The sequence below is a fragment of the Diachasmimorpha longicaudata genome, chromosome 8, assembly GCF_034640455.1.
Source record: "Diachasmimorpha longicaudata isolate KC_UGA_2023 chromosome 8, iyDiaLong2, whole genome shotgun sequence".
Lineage (NCBI taxonomy): Eukaryota > Metazoa > Arthropoda > Insecta > Hymenoptera > Braconidae > Diachasmimorpha > Diachasmimorpha longicaudata.
In genome coordinates, this window is record NC_087232.1 from 3,768,886 (window position 1) to 3,787,226 (window position 18,341).

An 18,341-nucleotide genomic window follows, 5' to 3' on the forward strand; every position below is an offset into this window, starting at 1 on the left:
AAATAAAATGTGTACATCAAGTAGACATTTTGAATGCTCTTTATTAAAGTAAACTATTCATCAGCATTTATACTTTATTAGAATGCAACATGGGGAATTAAACGTGAAATATTCCATGATGAGATAATCCTTCAAAAGACGAATAAAGCTTTCATGGACAATTCGAAAGGGGATTCGTGTGGAGCAGCGCTTACATTTGTTACTATAGCCAACGACTTCAACATTAATTATCCATCTGCATGTATTGCATACTTTACGACTTATCTTTCAAAATTTGTAAGCAGTACAAGGAGCCGGATTGTAAATCCTCGGATTTTTTCGCACGGGAAGCGAGGGAAGTTTTATTGCTCGGCTGTAGGTACGTGGCAGAACAGGAGGGTTTTTATATTTAACGTAGGTCACGGGGTATTTGCAAAAGTATGATTTCGTCGGGTCATCCGTATCGTGTGTCCGGAAGTACCTCAGGGGGTGGATCGTCCCGTCTGCATTTCTATATTGCTCGCGATGCAATTGGACTGCCTAAAAACATATTTACAATATTTTGCGAAACTCTTTTCATAAATTTAGTGGCGCGTGCAACCAGGGTTTTTGAAATATCAGAACATGTTTCGATCGTTAAAGGGAGGAAACACACTGCCTTCGTATTTGTTTATGTCGTAAATATAAGTAATTTAAGGAACTCGCAGTGAATTTTGATGGCAGTTTATACGGAACGGTGAAAGGCAGTCGAACATTCTTCATTTCGCTTCGTAGTCAAAAGTTGAGGATTAATCAAGTCAATTTGCTTCCTTATTGTGAATACCTTGTTAAAATGATCAAATTCCCGTGATTTAGCGTAATCATAATTGGTTATTCGCAGCGATTCAGGAAGGAATGGGGTGTTGTACTCCAATACTCTGCTAGCTCCCTTCAACAATACATCACAAGTCCCTCCAGCATTCCTGAGGAATTTCTCCTCAAAGGCTGTCGATAAAGGCTGCATGCTCCGTCAAACAGTGCGAATTTATGAAGAAACTATACCAAGAATTTTTTATTAAAAACAAAAATCAGTACATGATTTTCATTTATTTTATTGAACCATGCAAAATTAATATAAAATGTACACTGAGCGTAAAAAACTGATTGTTCGCATGTGGAAAGTCAGTGAATGATGCAGAGATGAATGAAATCTTGTAGACATGAATGAAGAAATGCAATGACAAATGAGAATTAATGATCACCGACGATAATTAGTTGTGATTAAAATTATATTATGTGAGTCAATGCTACTAGTCATTTCTAGGGATTTATAATCACAGTTATTTATCAGGTGAGTCGATCTTGATCATGGAAATAGAGCGAATTATGTCAGATCTACAAAGCTATCGATCTTTCGATTCTTCGAGTCGTCAACTTTGCGTTTGAGAGATCCTTTCTTTGGTGAATTTGATTTGCTGGGTTGCCTTGTCATAGGAAATTGCTCGATCTTCATGAAACCACCGAGCCCATCGGAAACGTAACAGTCGTCTTGCTTTGGAAGTCTTGGCTGAAATATTTATTTAGAATAATATAAACATGATTCAGTATGATAGACTGTGTAAGTTACTAATAATTACCAAAAAGGCGAATTACTGATTTTTTTATTCAGTTATTGAAGATTTATTGAAATATTCAATGTGAGAGAACTCACCCCAGCAGTTGGAGCCAATCTATGTTTTTTCTTCAAAATCGAACTTGAAGGAAGTTCCTTGGCGCGTGAATTGCTGCAATGATCCTTGGCTGCTGTAACTTTGAACGAATGCATATGCACCAGAGGATCATTCTCTTCATCGTTTGAATCAGTATCTGGTACCTATGAAAAGCAGAATTATTTTTAACATTCATCAAATAATTTTGGTCATTTCAAATTCAGTCTTTTGCTCTGTTATAATTTACTGGAATTCTCATGTTTCATTTGACTGAATTTTAATATAAGAGTTTTAGAATTTTTTTATTACCACTTTTGCCGAGTGATTCAGCTTCTTACGTTTCAGTGCTGGAAATTCTGATCTAGAACTGAGTTCCTCTTTTGCCTCATTAGCTCCAGTCACTAAATTTTTCTCAAGTTTCTGAAGTAAACGTTTATTCTGCTCGCAAAGGACATCAATCTCTGCTTGCAATCCTCTGAAAAATTATCATTAATGATTTTTGAAATGGATCATTTATTAAAAATAGAATTTCGATTGTTACAAATCTCACGTTTTAAGTGCTTCGAGCTGATTTTTCGCATGCGACATTCTCTTTAGCTCTTCCTTCAAGTCTTTTATCAAGTCTCGTAATTCTTTGCGGCGTTGAATCTCCGTTTCTAGTTGTCTGGAACAATTTTAACAATATCGAAATTACACTGATTTTGAAAGTCACTCATGAAGATGAATGATTTTTTCAATTCTTTAAATATAGTTTATAATAATTTCTTCGTCATTTCTCGGCCAAATAAATAATAACCAAAAATAGAAATTTTTTTCAACGATTTCACTAACCTTTTTAGAACTGAAACATAAACACTTAGTTTAGAGGCATCATGAGTAGTAGCTATGAGTTCATCAGCGGCTCTGGCAGTCGATGACAGCAATTTCTCTACACTGAAAATAAATACCCATGACAAAATAGATTGACAAAAAAAATAGGAAAACAACTTTTCAGAGAATTATTCTGCCGTAATATATTTATCTACTAATTTACCTGTTTTTAGGAGACAGAAGTAAAAGGATAATCACGGGTCCAATACAAATCAAAATTAATGAAAAATAAAATGAGATGGAAATCAATGAGTTAATGCATTGAGGTACTTTAGAAAAAAAAATCTAAATTTTGCGATAAAAATAAAATAAATAAAATCTACGAGAGCAATAATTTCTTACGCTTTGTACTCATCAGTCTTCGACTTTAGGCTCTCGAATTTCGCTGCAATAACATTTTTCTCATCAGCTTCAGCCCTCAAGAATTTCGCTTGCTCCTTCAGAGCAAAAATAGCCGAGTCCTTTTTTGTGAGTTCATTTTCACACTTGCGTACTTCGGCCCGCAGAAGATCTCTTTGTTTCTTCATATCATGATAATTCTTCTGATTCTCTCTGATGGAAGACTCCTTAAGATCCAACTGGAATTGCATGTTTTCCAGACGAAGTTGTAGGGAGGCTGCATCCTCTTTGATTGACTCATTGACGTTAAAATTGAAGTACAAGCGGAAGACCTTATTGCTGGAAAGTTTTTCGCGGCATTGGGGACAATTTTTGGACCTGAAACAAAAGTCCAAACGTTGAATCCATCTATTACCATCATTATAGTGGTACCAGCACAATGATGACGAATTATTGCCAAAAGAGGTGTCACATTACTTCAACATTTGGGAATAATTTGAATCATTCAGGAAAATTCATTTGAACATCGAAACTGTTTTTTTTTTCACCAGAAATCAGATAAATTACGACCGATGACTCTCATTGGTGATATTGTATTTTACAATTATCTGAAAATGATTGCCAACAGTTCATTGAAAACGGAATTATTAACTGTGACAGAAAAACGCCCATTAATTGGTGAACAAAAAAAAAAATCTGTGAGCAACAAATACCTTTCTAGCCACTGTGTCAAACAGGGCATATGAAAAACATGTCCGCAAATGGTTGAAAAAATATCGTCATTTCGATCCAAAAGGGAAATACAAATTGCGCAAGATGAGCTCTGCATTTTATCCGCGAAACTAGTTAAACATAATCATAAACCAATCAACAACGGAGTCTATTTCCCCAAAAACTATTCTAATAAAATACCGGCCTTTGCTTTCACAACGATTGAAGGTTTTAGGTGAGTGAGGTTATGCATAGAACTCTCGTGTTTTCTATTTGAACGTAGGGCTCAGGGGAGTGGAGAGGGTCGAGGGAACAATCGAGGGATTCCATTGGCTTCTGCGTTCATCTCTAGGCGAATGACCCAATGGACAGAGCCACGTACACATGCTGATCTCTACACAAGTACAGCAGGGAATTGAGTACAGGCAATTGGTGCATGAACAATAATTTTGCAGAAATTGTTCTTACCACTGTGTATGTCTGTACACGTAACAGTGTACTTTTGGCTCTAAACAATTCTGCGATTATCTAGTGTCGTACAGTTTTGTCTAATGAAAATACTTGATAACACTGGAGATTCCTGGAATGCTTTACACTTTTTCAAAATACATATCTCGTATTTTGCTATAGTTCTGATCATATTAAGGCGTCAGGTACGGGGTAATTATTTTTTGTCGTCTATCCTGAACAAGGAATCTAATAGGGAATTATTTAACCTTTTGAGAGAACGCAAATGTTGATTAGTTGGAAGGAATAGTCGTAGTATCGCTCATTTGATTCGGTTCCATTACATTCGGCAAATAGTTGAAAATCAAAACGCAATCAAAGTGGTTTTGAGCCGGAAAACAACTGCGATTTGACCAAATTACGTCTCATTTGCAAACTTGTGAAGTTTTCATGAAAATTTTTACCAAATGGCGATTTTTGCTGTTTGCGGGTTATCGGGTTATTGATATGTGATGGAGAGCATTTTTTGCTTCTTTTCTTTTTTCTCAAAATGTTTGTTTAGAGAAATTTGTTGTTTGGTTTTTTCAGACGCTATTTATTAGATACTCAGATAGAGATGACAGAATTAGTCACAGATGCGCTGCCAGCGCAAATAAATATTCCCGAATCAGATCAGGACTTGGAGATTGATTTGGAGGTATTGAAAAGCATCGAAAAAGCCTTAGAAGATTACGAGAAATTGAGTCTTCTTTTTCTAATACTAGAGGATTTTCACTGCTTCAAAGACGTTTCTGCTGCATTCTGCAAGCAAAATGTGGAGGACATTCTTTCTAGGTTCGTTGAAAAAATCGACAACTGGCAAACAAAGTTCTTTGAGGCCCTCTGCATCACAAAATCAAAACGCGAAATAAGAATGCTGGGAAAAAACTACGAAGAATTGGAGACGATTTATGTGCCTCAGGTCATGACAACTGACCCATCAATCTCGAGCAGGCCTCGAGTCCATCCAGGAGCGAGAATGTTATTTCAACTATTTGATGATGTCCTCGATGATCAGCAAAGAGAACTGCTTTTGAAGAAAATTTATGGGGAGATTCGGCCCCCTGAGCTAAAGAACGATGATCCTCTGGAAATTCATGCCCTGTACTGGGTAGAGCAAGACTACATCGCCCTGTATCCAGGTAAATATTATGATGTTTATTGCATTTCTAATTTATTTGTAAGCCGCAAAAAAAAACATATAATGTCATAACTAAACACCATTATTTAATGATAACGAGTCGAAAAACTGCCCAACAAAATGAAAAAGTTATTTTGGAACATCAGACAAAATCAATTCTAGAATTGAATGTGGAAAATGCAGTTTGTATTAATAATCAATTTTTCCATCAAATGATAGCTCGATGTTTATTTCCTTCAAGAAATAAATTTCCGGCCATCATCGAAAATGAAGTTCATGAGATTATGACAATTCAAATTCAGAGCAAATCGTGAATGAAATTCTTCTGTATCATTTTATAGTTTGTATGCTATGTGAAATATTATGGGTTTATGTTCTCATAAATTTCAGACGGCCGAGGGAACTTTCAAAACATTTTAAAATTTCTGAAGTCCCTGGGACTCTCGGACTGTCCTATCTACCTGGATCTTCAAAAATACTCCGAAAAAACTTCCCCGAGAGTCGCTCTCGCTCCCAAAAATTGCCACTCACTCTCCAAAAATCCCAATAAACCCCTCACCCTTCCCCCAGTCGCCAATCTGATCCAAAAGGCCTATGTCATTATCCTCAACGTCATTACTGTCCCCAAAAGTGAATACGAGAGTAGGACCAGCAGCAAAGTCGACGTCGCCAGACTTGACGCCACCTTCCACGGACTGGGGTACACCGTCCACATCTTCGATGAACCCACGAGTACCCAGATAACAGAGATTTTCAACGATTTGACAAGAAAGTTCGACAGAAGCAAATATGACGGTCTCATCGTCTGCATCCTGAGCCATGGAGTCGAGGGGCATTTTGTGTCGCATGATAACGTGGAGGTGCCACTGCGCTCCATCGAAAGGGCTATTTGCATTCCCCATCTCCAGATGATTCCTAAAATCGTTTTGGTACAGGCCTGCCAGGGGAACAAACTAGGACAGGTCATCAGGAATGATCTTGTGTCTGATGGACCCACTGAGAACCGAAGGGCGAAGTGCATCAATATCCTAGATTATAAGCGGTTCCTGCAATTCTCCGCGACGATGAGAGCCTGCAAAGCCATCCGACACAAGCAGACAGGCTCATGGTTCATCAATGCTGTCTGTGCTGTATTTCGTGAGCCCAGAGAGCAGGACTCTCCTCTGTCCATCAACAAGTGGGCCCAAAGGGTCCAGCATCTTGTCACGTTGAATGAAGGGGAGTTAGAGAAAGGCCTCATTGCCGCGCAGCTTCCGGAACTCTACAGCCGGTTCAGTGAAGATTTTTACTTTCCAGTTTATCGAGGGGAAGCTTAAAAGGTAGGTGGCATTACCGAAATTGCTGGGATTTTAGAGAAGTTTTGAGGGTCGAGGGTTTTTAATTCTTTGTATCTTTGGATTTAGCTGATGTGGATGGAGAATTAAGAATTTAAAAATTCGTTTCGGTCAATATTTCTTTTTGATTGATAGAAATGAAATTTCAATCACTCTGCCACAACTTTGCATCAAACGAGGCGACTTCCACCAATATGAAATTATTTTTAAGATGGAAACGAAAAATAACACGTGAATTTGAAAAAAAAATTGAAAACGGTGAAAGTCGCTCAACGAATCTTAAGATATTAACAATTATATGCAAAACGTTTCTCCATTCAACCCAAACGTTGCGTATTTTGATCTCTTAAACTTAGGAAAAAATGTTAAGAGACCTTTTTTGTAACAAAATTTTCGGTGTCAATACCATCGAGCCAATCCGGACAATTTTGGTGACTCAGTTTACAACGAGAATTGCTCTTATTACAATTTTTTTTAATACCTCAAGAATATGATCAGGTATATAGTAATCCCTCCAAAGAGCCAGAGGAATTTCTACTGACAAATATACCAGGAAAATGAAAAAAATGTTTATCTATTGTTAAAGAAAACCGTTTCAGGGATTTTTCCATCTTTACAATATAAATCTATATGACATTAGTTTTATATATTGTAGCCACAGATCCAATATGAAATATTTTTCGAAAGAAGTATTTTAAAAGACTGTGATACACTTTGTGATTTTCGCAGAAGAAAATATTTGTTAAACATTTGAATAATCTGTATTAGATTTATTTTTATCGTACTGATATCCAGCAAATCCAAAAACGTTTCTTATTCAGTTAAAAAGGGACCAGTGGCGCTGATTTTCTCTTTTTCAGTACCTCGAGAATTTCATCAGGTTCTCAAGGTAATAATTGTTGGAGAAAGTCAAAATAATTTCTAATGATAAACCCATCCCTGTAATTTCGAAATCTTCCATTTATTTTTGAGAAATACTTTTTAAATGATGTTTCTATTTTTATGATGCCAAAGTATGAGTCTTCTAAATGTCTTAACATATTAAATATGAACTATTTTTATCCGGAAATATTGAAAAAGTCTGTCATGTTGATGTCAGAGAAAAGTTTGTATTAGATATTTAAATAATTATCGGTAAGGTCACAATTTTTACGTAAGCTGAAGCTGTAATTTGAAATATAAACGAAAGAATGGAAGATCCAACTAAATTATTTATTGACGAAACAGTGATGTTGTGAGCAATGATTTTTTATTTACGTGTTCATGGAAGTTGACGAGAGAAATTTCGAATTTTCCCAGGGAGTTGATTACCGACAATCGATGATGACAAATCTCATATGTTAATTATGGCATCATTTTTCGAATGAGGTTTCTTGGATATTAAAATTATCATTCAATCCAATTCTTCATTGATAAATTGTCGAGAATAAATTTCTTTGGTTGTTCTTTTTTTACGATACTTTGTTCTTCACTGTCATGTGAACAGCGAAATTGTAGAGATGTGAAAATTTATGAACAATTAGATATACCATTCCCAGGTATAAGCTTATCGCTATCGTGAGAAACAGATCGAATACGGCTGGTTTAACGCTGAAACAAAAAATGAATTTGTGTTAAATTGGGTTTCGAAGAAAAATACGATACTTGTTGGCCGAGAAAAATAATTTTCCAATTTAATGCAAAAATTAATAACGAATGTACCTTCCGGACATACTGATTAATTTTTCAACGAAGCGAATTAAAAAACATGACTTGATTTATTTTGCAAAAACCTTAATAAATAAAAAAAAGATAGTTGATTGTTTTATTTATAAATCTAGATGTGCCTTTCAGGAAATTATTTCTGATAACACTGACTCAAGAATCATAAAAGAACTGAAAGACAAATAGGAAAAATGAACGAATTAATGCAGATAATTTTTCATAAAATCTCAAGGGCAAAAAACGAAAATTCCAAAGTTAATTAACGTACCTATAGACATTCATATTCGTCTTTGTAATGTCGTAAAATACAAACTCCGGATCTCTCTTATCAGGAGTGTGAAACGTTGTCCTGACGTCGATCAAATAACGTGACATTATTTCTTGAAGAGAATTAACTAGTGGGTTGTTTTTATCAGCTAAAAGTGGCACTGATCTCGATTGAGAAATTAAGTAGTTCATCCAGACGCTCAACGATTCTTTCGAGACTTCCTGAAAGTAAAGAAGACGCCACATTTTTAACAGGAAACCAAAGGTCTATCCTAAATTAATTCTATTTTTTTCTGTGCGATTTCTGATTTGTTGACAATTGAAAACGTTCCCGTAAAAAAAGTTCTATCGTTTATTCATAAGACATAAATGTTTAAAAATATCTCAATATTTTACGAAATTTGATTTAGATAGTGCTGATTGGAAATGGTTGTTTTTCTTTCATTTTTCGTGGAACTAAGTTGCAAATTCATAAACTAGAAATATGAAAAAGTAGCACATATTTTAAATTTACAGATTGAAAAATTGTATTACCACAGGGGGTAAGAATATTTTCGTTGAGTTAACTCCATACAAATGTCTGGCTAATGCCTCAGCAACAATGGATGTGTGTCTGTGGAGCCTGTCAATCTGCTCCTCTCTCATCACATCAAGAAGTGAACTTCTTCCTGGATCATCGTGACTCTTCAAACTCGATAAAGTAGCTGCTGCTAGCCGTCTTATGCTATATCTCTCGTGCTCCCAAGCCAGACTCTCCTCTGCAAGGTTTATCTTCTTGTGGATGCCCTCGATTTTTGTTCCTCCAATAGCCTGAGCTATTGAACTCAATTCCTTATAGAATAAACTGCCAAAGGAGTTCTCCTTAGGGGGCTTCGATACGTGGAGGTAGAGATCATCGGATTTTGATACTGAGTCGAGACATATCACATATGAGGCGTCCTGGGGATAATTCAGATGATCGTGCATTTTAAATGCAAAACGCGTACTTATTAACTCATTTTCAACGTTTGTTTTTGATGGAGATCTGAAAATCGGGAAGGAATAGAAAATTTTTCATAGGGACTTCTTTGTAGAATTTATTTTTATCTACAAAAAAGTTTTTATGAAAATTTCGCCATTGCCCGTATTTTTTAAAATATTCTCCAGAAAACAAACTTCAATTTTATTGACGAATGAATAATCACCTGGATGACTGAGCTGTCAACACCATCAAACTGATCCTCAAGCCACTTTTTACTCCCCTGATAATTCAATTTACCAGCACCACTCAGAATAAACACAATATTATACTTCGCTCGTGATTTATTGATCGAGTAGAGAGCGGAGAATAATCTAGCCAACTCTAGGAGCATAGCTACACCTGACGCATTACTCTCTGCTCCAAAAGACAATTCCTACCGGAAAAATAAAAAAATTAATCAACATTCGTCGATAAATCCATGACAGCAATGAAGAAAATAAACATTAAATTCTTTTCTGATGAATTTTTGGAACTATCGCAAAATTCTATCGAGATCGCGAAACATTAATACGGACCTTTTCTGTAATTCTTGAAATTACAAACAAAAAAGTGCATCTTTGCACCCTTTTCCCTATCTCTCATAAATTCAAGTCTAATACCAAAAAAACTAAGTGGTTCTGAAATCAAATCGAGTTAATTTGAAATTATTCCATATTATGTGAGATAAAAGCACTTACAGTGGCCACTGAACTACTGTCGTAATGAGCGACTAGTGCAACTGTTGGTAATTTCTCTTCGACTCCAGTACCAGCCAATTTTCCCTGAATAGTAGCGATTTTAACGTCGGTTTTTGGTGTAGGCTGACCAGTTGGCACGATCACTTGATATCCACTCGCAGATATGGAATTTATAAGATTCTGTAATTCTGAGTTGGCTTTTGCGTCTGTTATCAGACCGTGTTCGAGATCATTGACAATCGTTTGGAGATCCGGGTTCCAGGGGGAGAAATAGACTGGAATTGTCGTTTCTCCACTGGATTCCATGGAGGCTTCGAGTGACAGAATGTGCTTTAAATAAATGAACAGTAAAAATTAGAGCCAATGGAGATGAGCCTTAATATTTAATTTCTAAAATAGTAGGAGAATTTGTGGTTTACTTTAATGAGGGTTTAAATCTACTTATGAAAGAGGAATGTTAGAGCGTTTAAATCGTTGGTAGGGACAGATTTGAGACGGGAGGAGGTAATGATAACTAAGAAAGTCCTTCAGTACCTGCTGTTCGTCTTGGCTTAGACTCTTCATATCCTTCGGCAGTATGAGGATGAGAGCGCCAGCCTTGCTCTTGATTGCGTAAAAGACGTCGGGTGTGATATCGGATAATCTCGCGATGACACAGTGCCTAGAAGTCTGCCAGCTACTGAGGGTTCTAGCTTCTAGCTGTATAGAGGCACTTCTGCATCCTGAGAATGTCCCATGTTATTTTCAATTATTCATAAAAAATATTTTTACAAAATCAATTATTCAGTCCCCGTTCACCAAAAGACAATTTTTAAACAGAATTAAAATGAGGAAAATGTGGGGAATCCTATTCAGGGTGATGGAACCCATGATGCTCTGAATCTTCTTATCAGTAATCATCGGTTTATGGATAAACAAATCCCAAAGAACAATCACGTTGGAGAATAGAATTGGAGTTAAAAAAATTTCTGCTTTTAAATAAATTAATTCTCGTTTAGGGACCATCACGAACATTTTTTCGTAAATTCAAATCGTTCATAATTACAGTAATTCTGTATTCATTCAGAGCACACGTTGACAGAAAAAAAATCTACGTGGAGTGACACATCACCCCCATGGAATAATGTACAAATTTCATGAGTTAAAAATCGACCCAAGGATCACCTACCATGACTCACTCCATGGAGATCATACTGGTGCATTCGATAGACTGGTAATTCGTGGGATGCAGTCACGGGATTCACCGGTGATACGACGATAAATATTGGAAGAACTATGAGCAGATAGTAAGGTAGATAACCTCGACACAGTTCTGCGAATCCATCGCACTCTTCTAACCACATTTTTTCACGTCAAACTGAAGCACTGACTTGTAAAAAAGTAACACAATTGCAGGTTGATCCGATTTATTATCGGATTTTTGTGAATCTTATGGCTTTTTACTTGATTTTCAATCACTGACTCAGGACCGCCTGCGACTGCCGACGAGGGAATGCGGACGATCCAGGCCACTTCAAGCATGTAAAGCCCCTAATTAAATTAAATCGCTGTGAACGACCAATGGGGTCACGTTTAGTCTTCTGTGATATTTCATGAGGCTGATGCGATTGGGTAAAATAATATCGACATTTTCCTATTTTTTCCCTTAATTCTATCTCATTTATAATCAAATTACGAAAATTGATTGTTCAGATTTTGAGAACTTCAATTCTTCGGTACCTTCACAATTTTATAATTTTAGTTATTCATTAATTGTGTCTCAACAGGAGTGTTAAGTAGCAATTTATGTCCTGCGTTTCGACTTTCGCGTAGTATTTAATTTTAATTTTTCGAGATTAAGGGATGAAACTGGCCTTGAATGAGGAAAATAGAATTCTCCTCCGAACAGCGTTGGGTTCATTCCTCAATGTTGATTAGGAACGTGGAGAAAGTTCTATGATGAGCAGGCGCCAGACTCGATGCTGGCGCTTCTCACCGCCAGGGTTGGCACTAACATTGCCGTGTGCCTCTACGTTAATCTCTCCTCTTTACCAAATCGGTGCACAAGTACCTCGGACTGCCACATGCTGTACACTCTGTGTTCTGTACCTCCTGGAGGTTCTAGAGCAAAACGCCCCCGAGCCCAGTCACCCACGTTCTCCCTCGGTGATGCCTTACCGACAGGCACAATCACCGTTGTACTTCATGCGCCAGCGCTACGAAATTTTGCGGAATAAGCGTGTAGCAATTCAATTCTCCCCTATAATCTTTGATTGGAGGTTCGTTTCGTCGATTATCGACGTCAAATGAACTCGATTGTCAGCAATCAGTTCATTTTCATAACATAGAACACAAACTTTAACTCATTTGGTCATTCGAGAAGATTAATACAGCAGAAATGGGGGATATTAAGTCCTTTTTGCATCAGTGGTGCACGAAAAATGCAAAGGAGCCATCATTTGATGTTCGGCCGACAGGTAAGACCATCAATTTCCTATTGTTAACCTCACAATATTGCATTCTTCCTCAATTACCGGGTTTCAGTTACTTTTCTAGCCCTGCAACGTTGAAATGACAACCATCATAAAATGTGTCCAAACTTACACTCTTTCCTAGCAAAAAATGTTATTATAAAAATTCCGCTTATCAAATTTGTGTCCTTGAAACTACTTCATCGATCATTGCATTAATCAGTCAATAGATTAATTTTCTAAATAAAAAATGACAGTTTCCTAGGGGAAGTTCCCAACTCCATGAATAAACAGAACTATAGAAAGTCATAGGGACCCAGTGATTTTACGCCACCTTAAAATCCCTTTTTTTTCAGGCCCGAAGCACCGTCAGCGTTTTCTTTGCGAGCTCCGCATCAACGGTTTCGACTACGTCGGAGCAGGCAACTCGACGAACAAGAAGGATGCCCAGGGCAATGCGTCCCGGGACTTCATCAACTATCTTGTACGTACGGGTAAGGTGAACGCAAAGGACGTCCCAGGGGACGCGACGACTCAGCCTCCAACACCAGCAGTGGACAACCAGTCCCCTTCGATGAACCAGTCCACTAGCAGACCCGTATTCCAGGACGGAATGGGTCCAAACGACATTGGTCAAGCCTACATGCCCTACAACCAACGTGGACAGTCCAGCTACACGTACATGGACAGAATCGCGGAGCAGGCGAACGTCGCCGAAGCTGAAGATTGTGATGTTAACTCCGGAATTCATGGCAATTGGACCATCGAAAATGCCAAATCAAAATTACATCAATTTATGCAAACAAATAAGATTAATACGGATTATAAATACACCCCAGTGGGTCCTGATCACACAAGGTATGCCTCAAGCACGTGGTTGGCCATCACTGAATTATCGTAAATATATATTTTTCACCTAAATCATCACCTGAAGATATCTTTGGAGTACACAGAAAATGATGAGACAACATTACGAAACAATCAAAACTTTCATTGATATTATTCACGTCAATGTTGGTTCTGACGATGGCTCGATCCCAGGAATATAATTTGTGTGCTCCAAAGACGTCTTCTAGGCACTCAATGATGAGTCTCTGATGGTGAGTCTACAAATGCTGATTTTTTTTTGTCATAATGTATTTTTATAAGATTCATGTTTTATCGGAGTTTGGGGGTTGAGGATCCCCACTAATATGAGGTTTTCGTTGGGTAGGAGTTTCATGGCTGAGATGACGATCTACATCAAGCAGCTCGGGAGAAGTAAGTTTGATTTGCATCTGCTACTGAATGATGAAATAATTTGATTGTAGCTTTAACTGATTAATCAGAGTTCTTTATTCGCGTGTGCTGAATTTGTTCAATGATATTGATTGCACTTGCAGATGTCACTGGCCGTGAGACCGGGTCGAACAAGCAAACAGCTTCCAAGAGCTGCGCTTTATCACTGGTACGTCAGTTGTATCACCTTGGGGTGATTGAGGCATTCTCTGGGACTTTAAAGAAGAACAGGGATGCAGAACAGTTGAAGCCCTATCCTGTGAAAATATCACGCGAGCTTGTGGATCAGATAAACGATGTGCTTGAAGCTCTCGAAATTCATCCCATCGATGTCAACATTAAATTTACAGTAAGTCTTCTCCTCACCTTCGTCTTCATGCATTCCACGAATTCAATTATTGATTCAGAAAATAGTTGGGGACTTTAATGTTTACTTGACGATTACACCAAAGATTCAACAATCTTTTTTCCAGCCACACAATACACAATCAGAAAACTCTGCCGGCGCACCTTCCACCAGTGCAGGTCTCTCCCTCCTGACAGATCGTGTCCTCGAGGACTTCATATCCTCGATTCCCCAGTCAGCAGGAGTGGTCAGCTGGTCTCCACCACAACAAAACTGGAACCCCTGGACGGGTTGCAATATTGACGAAGGTCCCCTAGCGACAATATCCCTGGACAAGCTCTCCACCGACATGATGGAGGAGCGGCGTGAGTGTCTTCAAGCTGACAGTCAGCTCCAGCAGAGCATTCGTGAGAGGGAGAAGCTGCCCGTCTTCAACATGAGAAACGAAATAATGAGCGCGATCAACGATAATCCTGTCGTCATCATCAGGGGAAACACGGGGTGCGGAAAGACTACTCAGGTCTGTCAATTCATTCTGGATGATTACATCGCTTCTGGTCAGGGTGGCTATGCAAGCATTGTGGTGACCCAGCCTCGGAGAATATCAGCTGTCTCAGTCTCTGATCGAGTGGCTGTTGAGCGTTGCGAAGCGCTAGGACAGTCTGTTGGGTATTCCGTCCGATTCGAGTCCTGTTTACCTCGTCCCTACGGTAGCATCATGTTCTGCACTGTTGGAGTACTGCTGAGGAAGTTAGAACAAGGACTTCGAGGTGTCTCTCATGTGATCGTCGATGAAATTCATGAAAGGGACGTTAATTCTGATTTCATTATGGTTCTGCTTCGTGATATGATACACATTTATCCCGACCTCCGGGTTATTCTCATGTCTGCTACAATCGACACAACTCTCTTCAGCGATTATTTCAACAAATGCCCCGTCATTGAAATTCCAGGACGATCTTTTCCTGTACAACGTTATTTCCTTGAGGACTGCATTCAACTTACCGACTTCGTGCCTCCTTTGGACACGAGAAAAAGAAAGAATCGAGATGCTGATGATATTGATAATAATGAGCCTGAGGAGAATCTCAATAAAATCATTGCCAATAATTACTCTGAATCCACCAAGCACTCAATGGCTCAGCTATCAGAGAAGGAAATCTCTTTTGAACTGATGGAGTCCCTCCTGGGGTACATAAAAAAGCAGGGGATCCCAGGTGCGGTCCTCATATTTCTTCCCGGTTGGAATATAATTTTTGCACTGATCAAGCATCTGCAGCAGCACCCACTCTTCGGTGGATCCAAGTATCTGATCCTCCCGCTTCATTCCCAATTACCCAGGGAAGATCAACGCAAGGTCTTCGATCCTGTTCCCCCAGACGTCACCAAAGTCATCCTCTCCACGAACATCGCAGAAACGTCTATCACAATCAACGATATCGTCTACGTCATCGACTCTTGCAAGGCGAAAATGAAATTGTTTACTTCTCACAATAATATGACAAACTATGCGACGGTCTGGGCAAGCAAAACAAACCTGGAGCAGAGAATGGGACGAGCTGGGAGAGTACGTCCAGGGTTCTGCTTCCATCTGTGCTCGAAAGCAAGGTTCGATAGAATGGAACAACACATGACACCAGAAATCTTCAGGACACCGCTGCACGAACTAGCTTTGAGCATAAAATTGCTGAGACTGGGGAATATCAGCAAATTCTTGTCTAAAGCTATTGAGCCGCCCCCCATTGACGCTGTCATTGAGGCTGAGGTTTTATTGAGGGAGATGAAGTGTCTGGACAAGAACGACGAACTAACCCCGTTGGGAAAAATCCTCGCGAGACTGCCTATCGAGCCTAGACTGGGGAAGATGATGATTCTGGGCTGCATGTTCAGAGTTGGAGATGCTTTGTCAACAATGGCTGCCAACAGCACGACATTCCCTGAGGTCTACAACATGGGGCCAGACATGAGACGATTGTCAATGCAGCAGAAGTGGTTCGCTGGTTCTAGATACAGCGATCATGTTGCTATGCTTCATGCATTCCAAGCTTGGGAGGAGGCGCGAGATGGGGGAGAATATGCAGAACAAACTTTCTGTGATACCAAAGGCCTGAGCATGCCGACATTGAGGGTCACTTGGGAGGCAAAGAACCAGTTGCAGGGGCTGCTGAAGGCTGCTGGTTTCCCTGAGGAGACCTTGTGCCCAACTCCACTGAACTATCAAGCTGGAGCTGATGTCAGGCTGGATACTATTACAGCGTTACTTTGCATGGGACTTTATCCCAATGTTTGTTATCATAAGGAGAAGAGGAGGGTCCTCACCACCGAATCGAAAGCTGCTTTGATCCATAAGACGTCGGTTAACTGCAGCAATTTTAATCAAGCTTTTCCCTTTCCTTTCTTCGTTTTTGGAGAGAAAATCAGGACTCGAGCAGTCTCTTGTAAGCAAACAACTCTCGTCTCTCCTATTCACCTCCTTCTCTTTGGATCACGGAAAGTCGAGTACATCGACGGCTATGTCAGACTCGACAATTGGATCAACCTGGAGATGAACCCTGAGCATGCAGCAGCTATCGTGGCATTGAGGCCTGCCCTGGAGGGGCTTGTGATCAGGGCCTCTAAGGACCCTGAGACAATCTTAGAGCTCAGTCCCGTTCAGGAGAAGGTGTTGGCAGTTATGAAAGCACTTTGTGGAATGAATGCTGGACGTCATGAGATGCAGCCCATTACTGGCGGGGGATTCATGTCGAAGAGGCCTCCTAGGGGACATATGAGTGGCTTCAGTGGGAATTGGGGCGGTGGGTTTGGGGGAGGTGGAGGCAATGGGGGTTATGGTGGAGGGAGTAATGGGGGTTATGGGGGTGGGGAACCATCCGCCAAGTATATGAGAGGTAGTGGAGGCTTCAGGGGAGGATTTAGGGGAGGATTCAGGGGCAGAAGAGGAGGCGGCCCTCCAAGGGGATATTATAATAGGTATTGAGGAGAGGACGTTCGGAGGGCAATGTAGATAATGGAGATGAGAATTTCAAGGGCTGTTACAACATAATTAAACTGAAATTTACAGTTATCATTAATTTTTAATGTCTAAGCGATAGAATCATCTGATTGAATGACTTCAAATTTTTTTCCTTGGTACAGTAGTATACAAGGATAGGTCCTGATGGAAGAGAAGATGATAAGTTGATTTCTCATTTCTTGATTTTCAATATAAAATCAGTGGGCAAAGAAATGAGGGGCGAAATTAGATTAGAGATTTAAGTCGGGAAAATTGTACAAATAGTTAATTTCTTCGAAATGGATTCCTTTGAAAGTTGGACATTTTGGACAAGTTTAAGAGACATATTTGTTATGTCGTATTTAAAAAGTAGATTTGGAGGTGGTCTGACACGCTCTGCTCTCTTACTACTTCATAACTACTGAGATTTTTTGAAGACTGTAGCAGTTTAGGGAGCAATGAAGCCGACAAAGGTCCTGCAGATGATAGCGGCGAAAGTTTTTTTCGCATTTAAGATGAAGCATTGAAGTCGTATTTACATTTTTCGGAAGGGTAGAGCAATGATGACTCAATGACTTTGTTTATTTTTTTAGCTTTTTTTTTTTAATTGGTTGGAGAATTTCTCGTAAGAGGACAGAACAGATTAAGTTTATTTCTAACGACCAATTTGAAAAATGTAGACCTCGCGCAGGAAACGACATAAAAAAATATCTTAAAAGACTAAAGGAATGGACGGGAATATTTGAAATGACTTACTAGAAAAGCAACTGATAAATTCAAAAGTTTCTTCTTAATTTCCGTCATCTGTTAGAATTCTTGTTATTGAAGTAAGGTGACGATCGTCATTGGCATATTCCAACGATTAGCTTTATTTAGTTCATTAATTTATTTGTACCAAATTAGGTTTAATCTTCAAGAGAGGCTGAATACTTCATTTGTAAGCATCAATTAACGCATGAAACATTGTAGGATTTGTACTCCCGAGTAATCAATTTTCATGAATAAATTCAAATGAATGTTTACTAGAATTTCTGTTTTGTTCTTTTTTTCAATTATTT

At 38.9% G+C, this 18,341-nt stretch overlaps 5 protein-coding genes across 11 annotated transcripts; 2 read left to right on the forward strand and 3 right to left on the reverse strand.

Annotated features, from left to right (window-relative positions):
• Nucleotides 1-34: 34 nt before the first annotated feature.
• LOC135165214 (uncharacterized) lies at nt 35-989 on the reverse strand. Its single transcript, XM_064126300.1, has 2 exons — nt 803-989; nt 35-519 (listed from the first exon to the last, which is right to left on the reverse strand). The coding sequence occupies exons 1-2, from the start codon at nt 980-982 to the stop codon at nt 268-270; spliced, it is 432 nt and encodes a 143-aa protein (XP_063982370.1). The 5' UTR covers nt 983-989; the 3' UTR covers nt 35-267.
• Nucleotides 990-1,817: 828 nt separating this feature from the next.
• Nucleotides 1,818-3,629, reverse strand: LOC135165423 (paramyosin). The gene is made up of 7 exons (XM_064126696.1): nt 3,612-3,629; nt 3,444-3,484; nt 2,880-3,254; nt 2,499-2,600; nt 2,218-2,331; nt 2,006-2,142; nt 1,818-1,831 (listed from the first exon to the last, which is right to left on the reverse strand). Exons 1-7 carry the CDS (start codon nt 3,627-3,629, stop codon nt 1,818-1,820), a joined length of 801 nt encoding a protein of 266 aa, XP_063982766.1.
• Nucleotides 3,570-8,342, forward strand: LOC135165198 (caspase-8-like). 3 transcript variants are annotated; one of them, XM_064126267.1, is made up of 3 exons: nt 3,570-3,822; nt 4,623-5,215; nt 5,605-8,342. In XM_064126267.1, the coding sequence occupies exons 1-3, from the start codon at nt 3,638-3,640 to the stop codon at nt 6,528-6,530; spliced, it is 1,704 nt and encodes a 567-aa protein (XP_063982337.1). In that variant the 5' UTR covers nt 3,570-3,637; the 3' UTR covers nt 6,531-8,342. The 3 variants fall into 3 exon arrangements, with proteins under 3 accessions (XP_063982337.1, XP_063982339.1, XP_063982338.1); XM_064126269.1 differs by lacking the exon at nt 3,570-3,822 and adding an exon at nt 4,045-4,247; XM_064126268.1 differs by lacking the exon at nt 3,570-3,822 and adding an exon at nt 4,046-4,240.
• On the reverse strand, nt 7,781-11,712 carry LOC135165199 (BOS complex subunit ncln). Its single transcript, XM_064126270.1, has 7 exons — nt 11,386-11,712; nt 10,752-10,939; nt 10,218-10,547; nt 9,704-9,913; nt 9,054-9,458; nt 8,521-8,741; nt 7,781-8,138 (listed from the first exon to the last, which is right to left on the reverse strand). Exons 1-7 carry the CDS (start codon nt 11,558-11,560, stop codon nt 8,000-8,002), a joined length of 1,668 nt encoding a protein of 555 aa, XP_063982340.1. The 5' UTR covers nt 11,561-11,712; the 3' UTR covers nt 7,781-7,999.
• On the forward strand, nt 11,670-18,311 carry LOC135165192 (dosage compensation regulator). Of its 5 annotated transcripts, none has more exons than XM_064126254.1 (5): nt 11,670-11,828; nt 13,024-13,525; nt 13,881-13,927; nt 14,050-14,294; nt 14,419-18,311. In XM_064126254.1, exons 1-5 carry the CDS (start codon nt 11,810-11,812, stop codon nt 17,266-17,268), a joined length of 3,663 nt encoding a protein of 1,220 aa, XP_063982324.1. In that variant the 5' UTR covers nt 11,670-11,809; the 3' UTR covers nt 17,269-18,311. The 5 variants fall into 5 exon arrangements, with proteins under 5 accessions (XP_063982324.1, XP_063982323.1, XP_063982325.1 ...); XM_064126253.1 differs by lacking the exon at nt 11,670-11,828 and adding an exon at nt 12,176-12,673; XM_064126255.1 differs by lacking the exon at nt 11,670-11,828 and having other exon boundaries at nt 13,253-13,525; nt 13,817-13,927.
• The last annotated feature ends 30 nt before the right edge of the window (nt 18,312-18,341 follow it).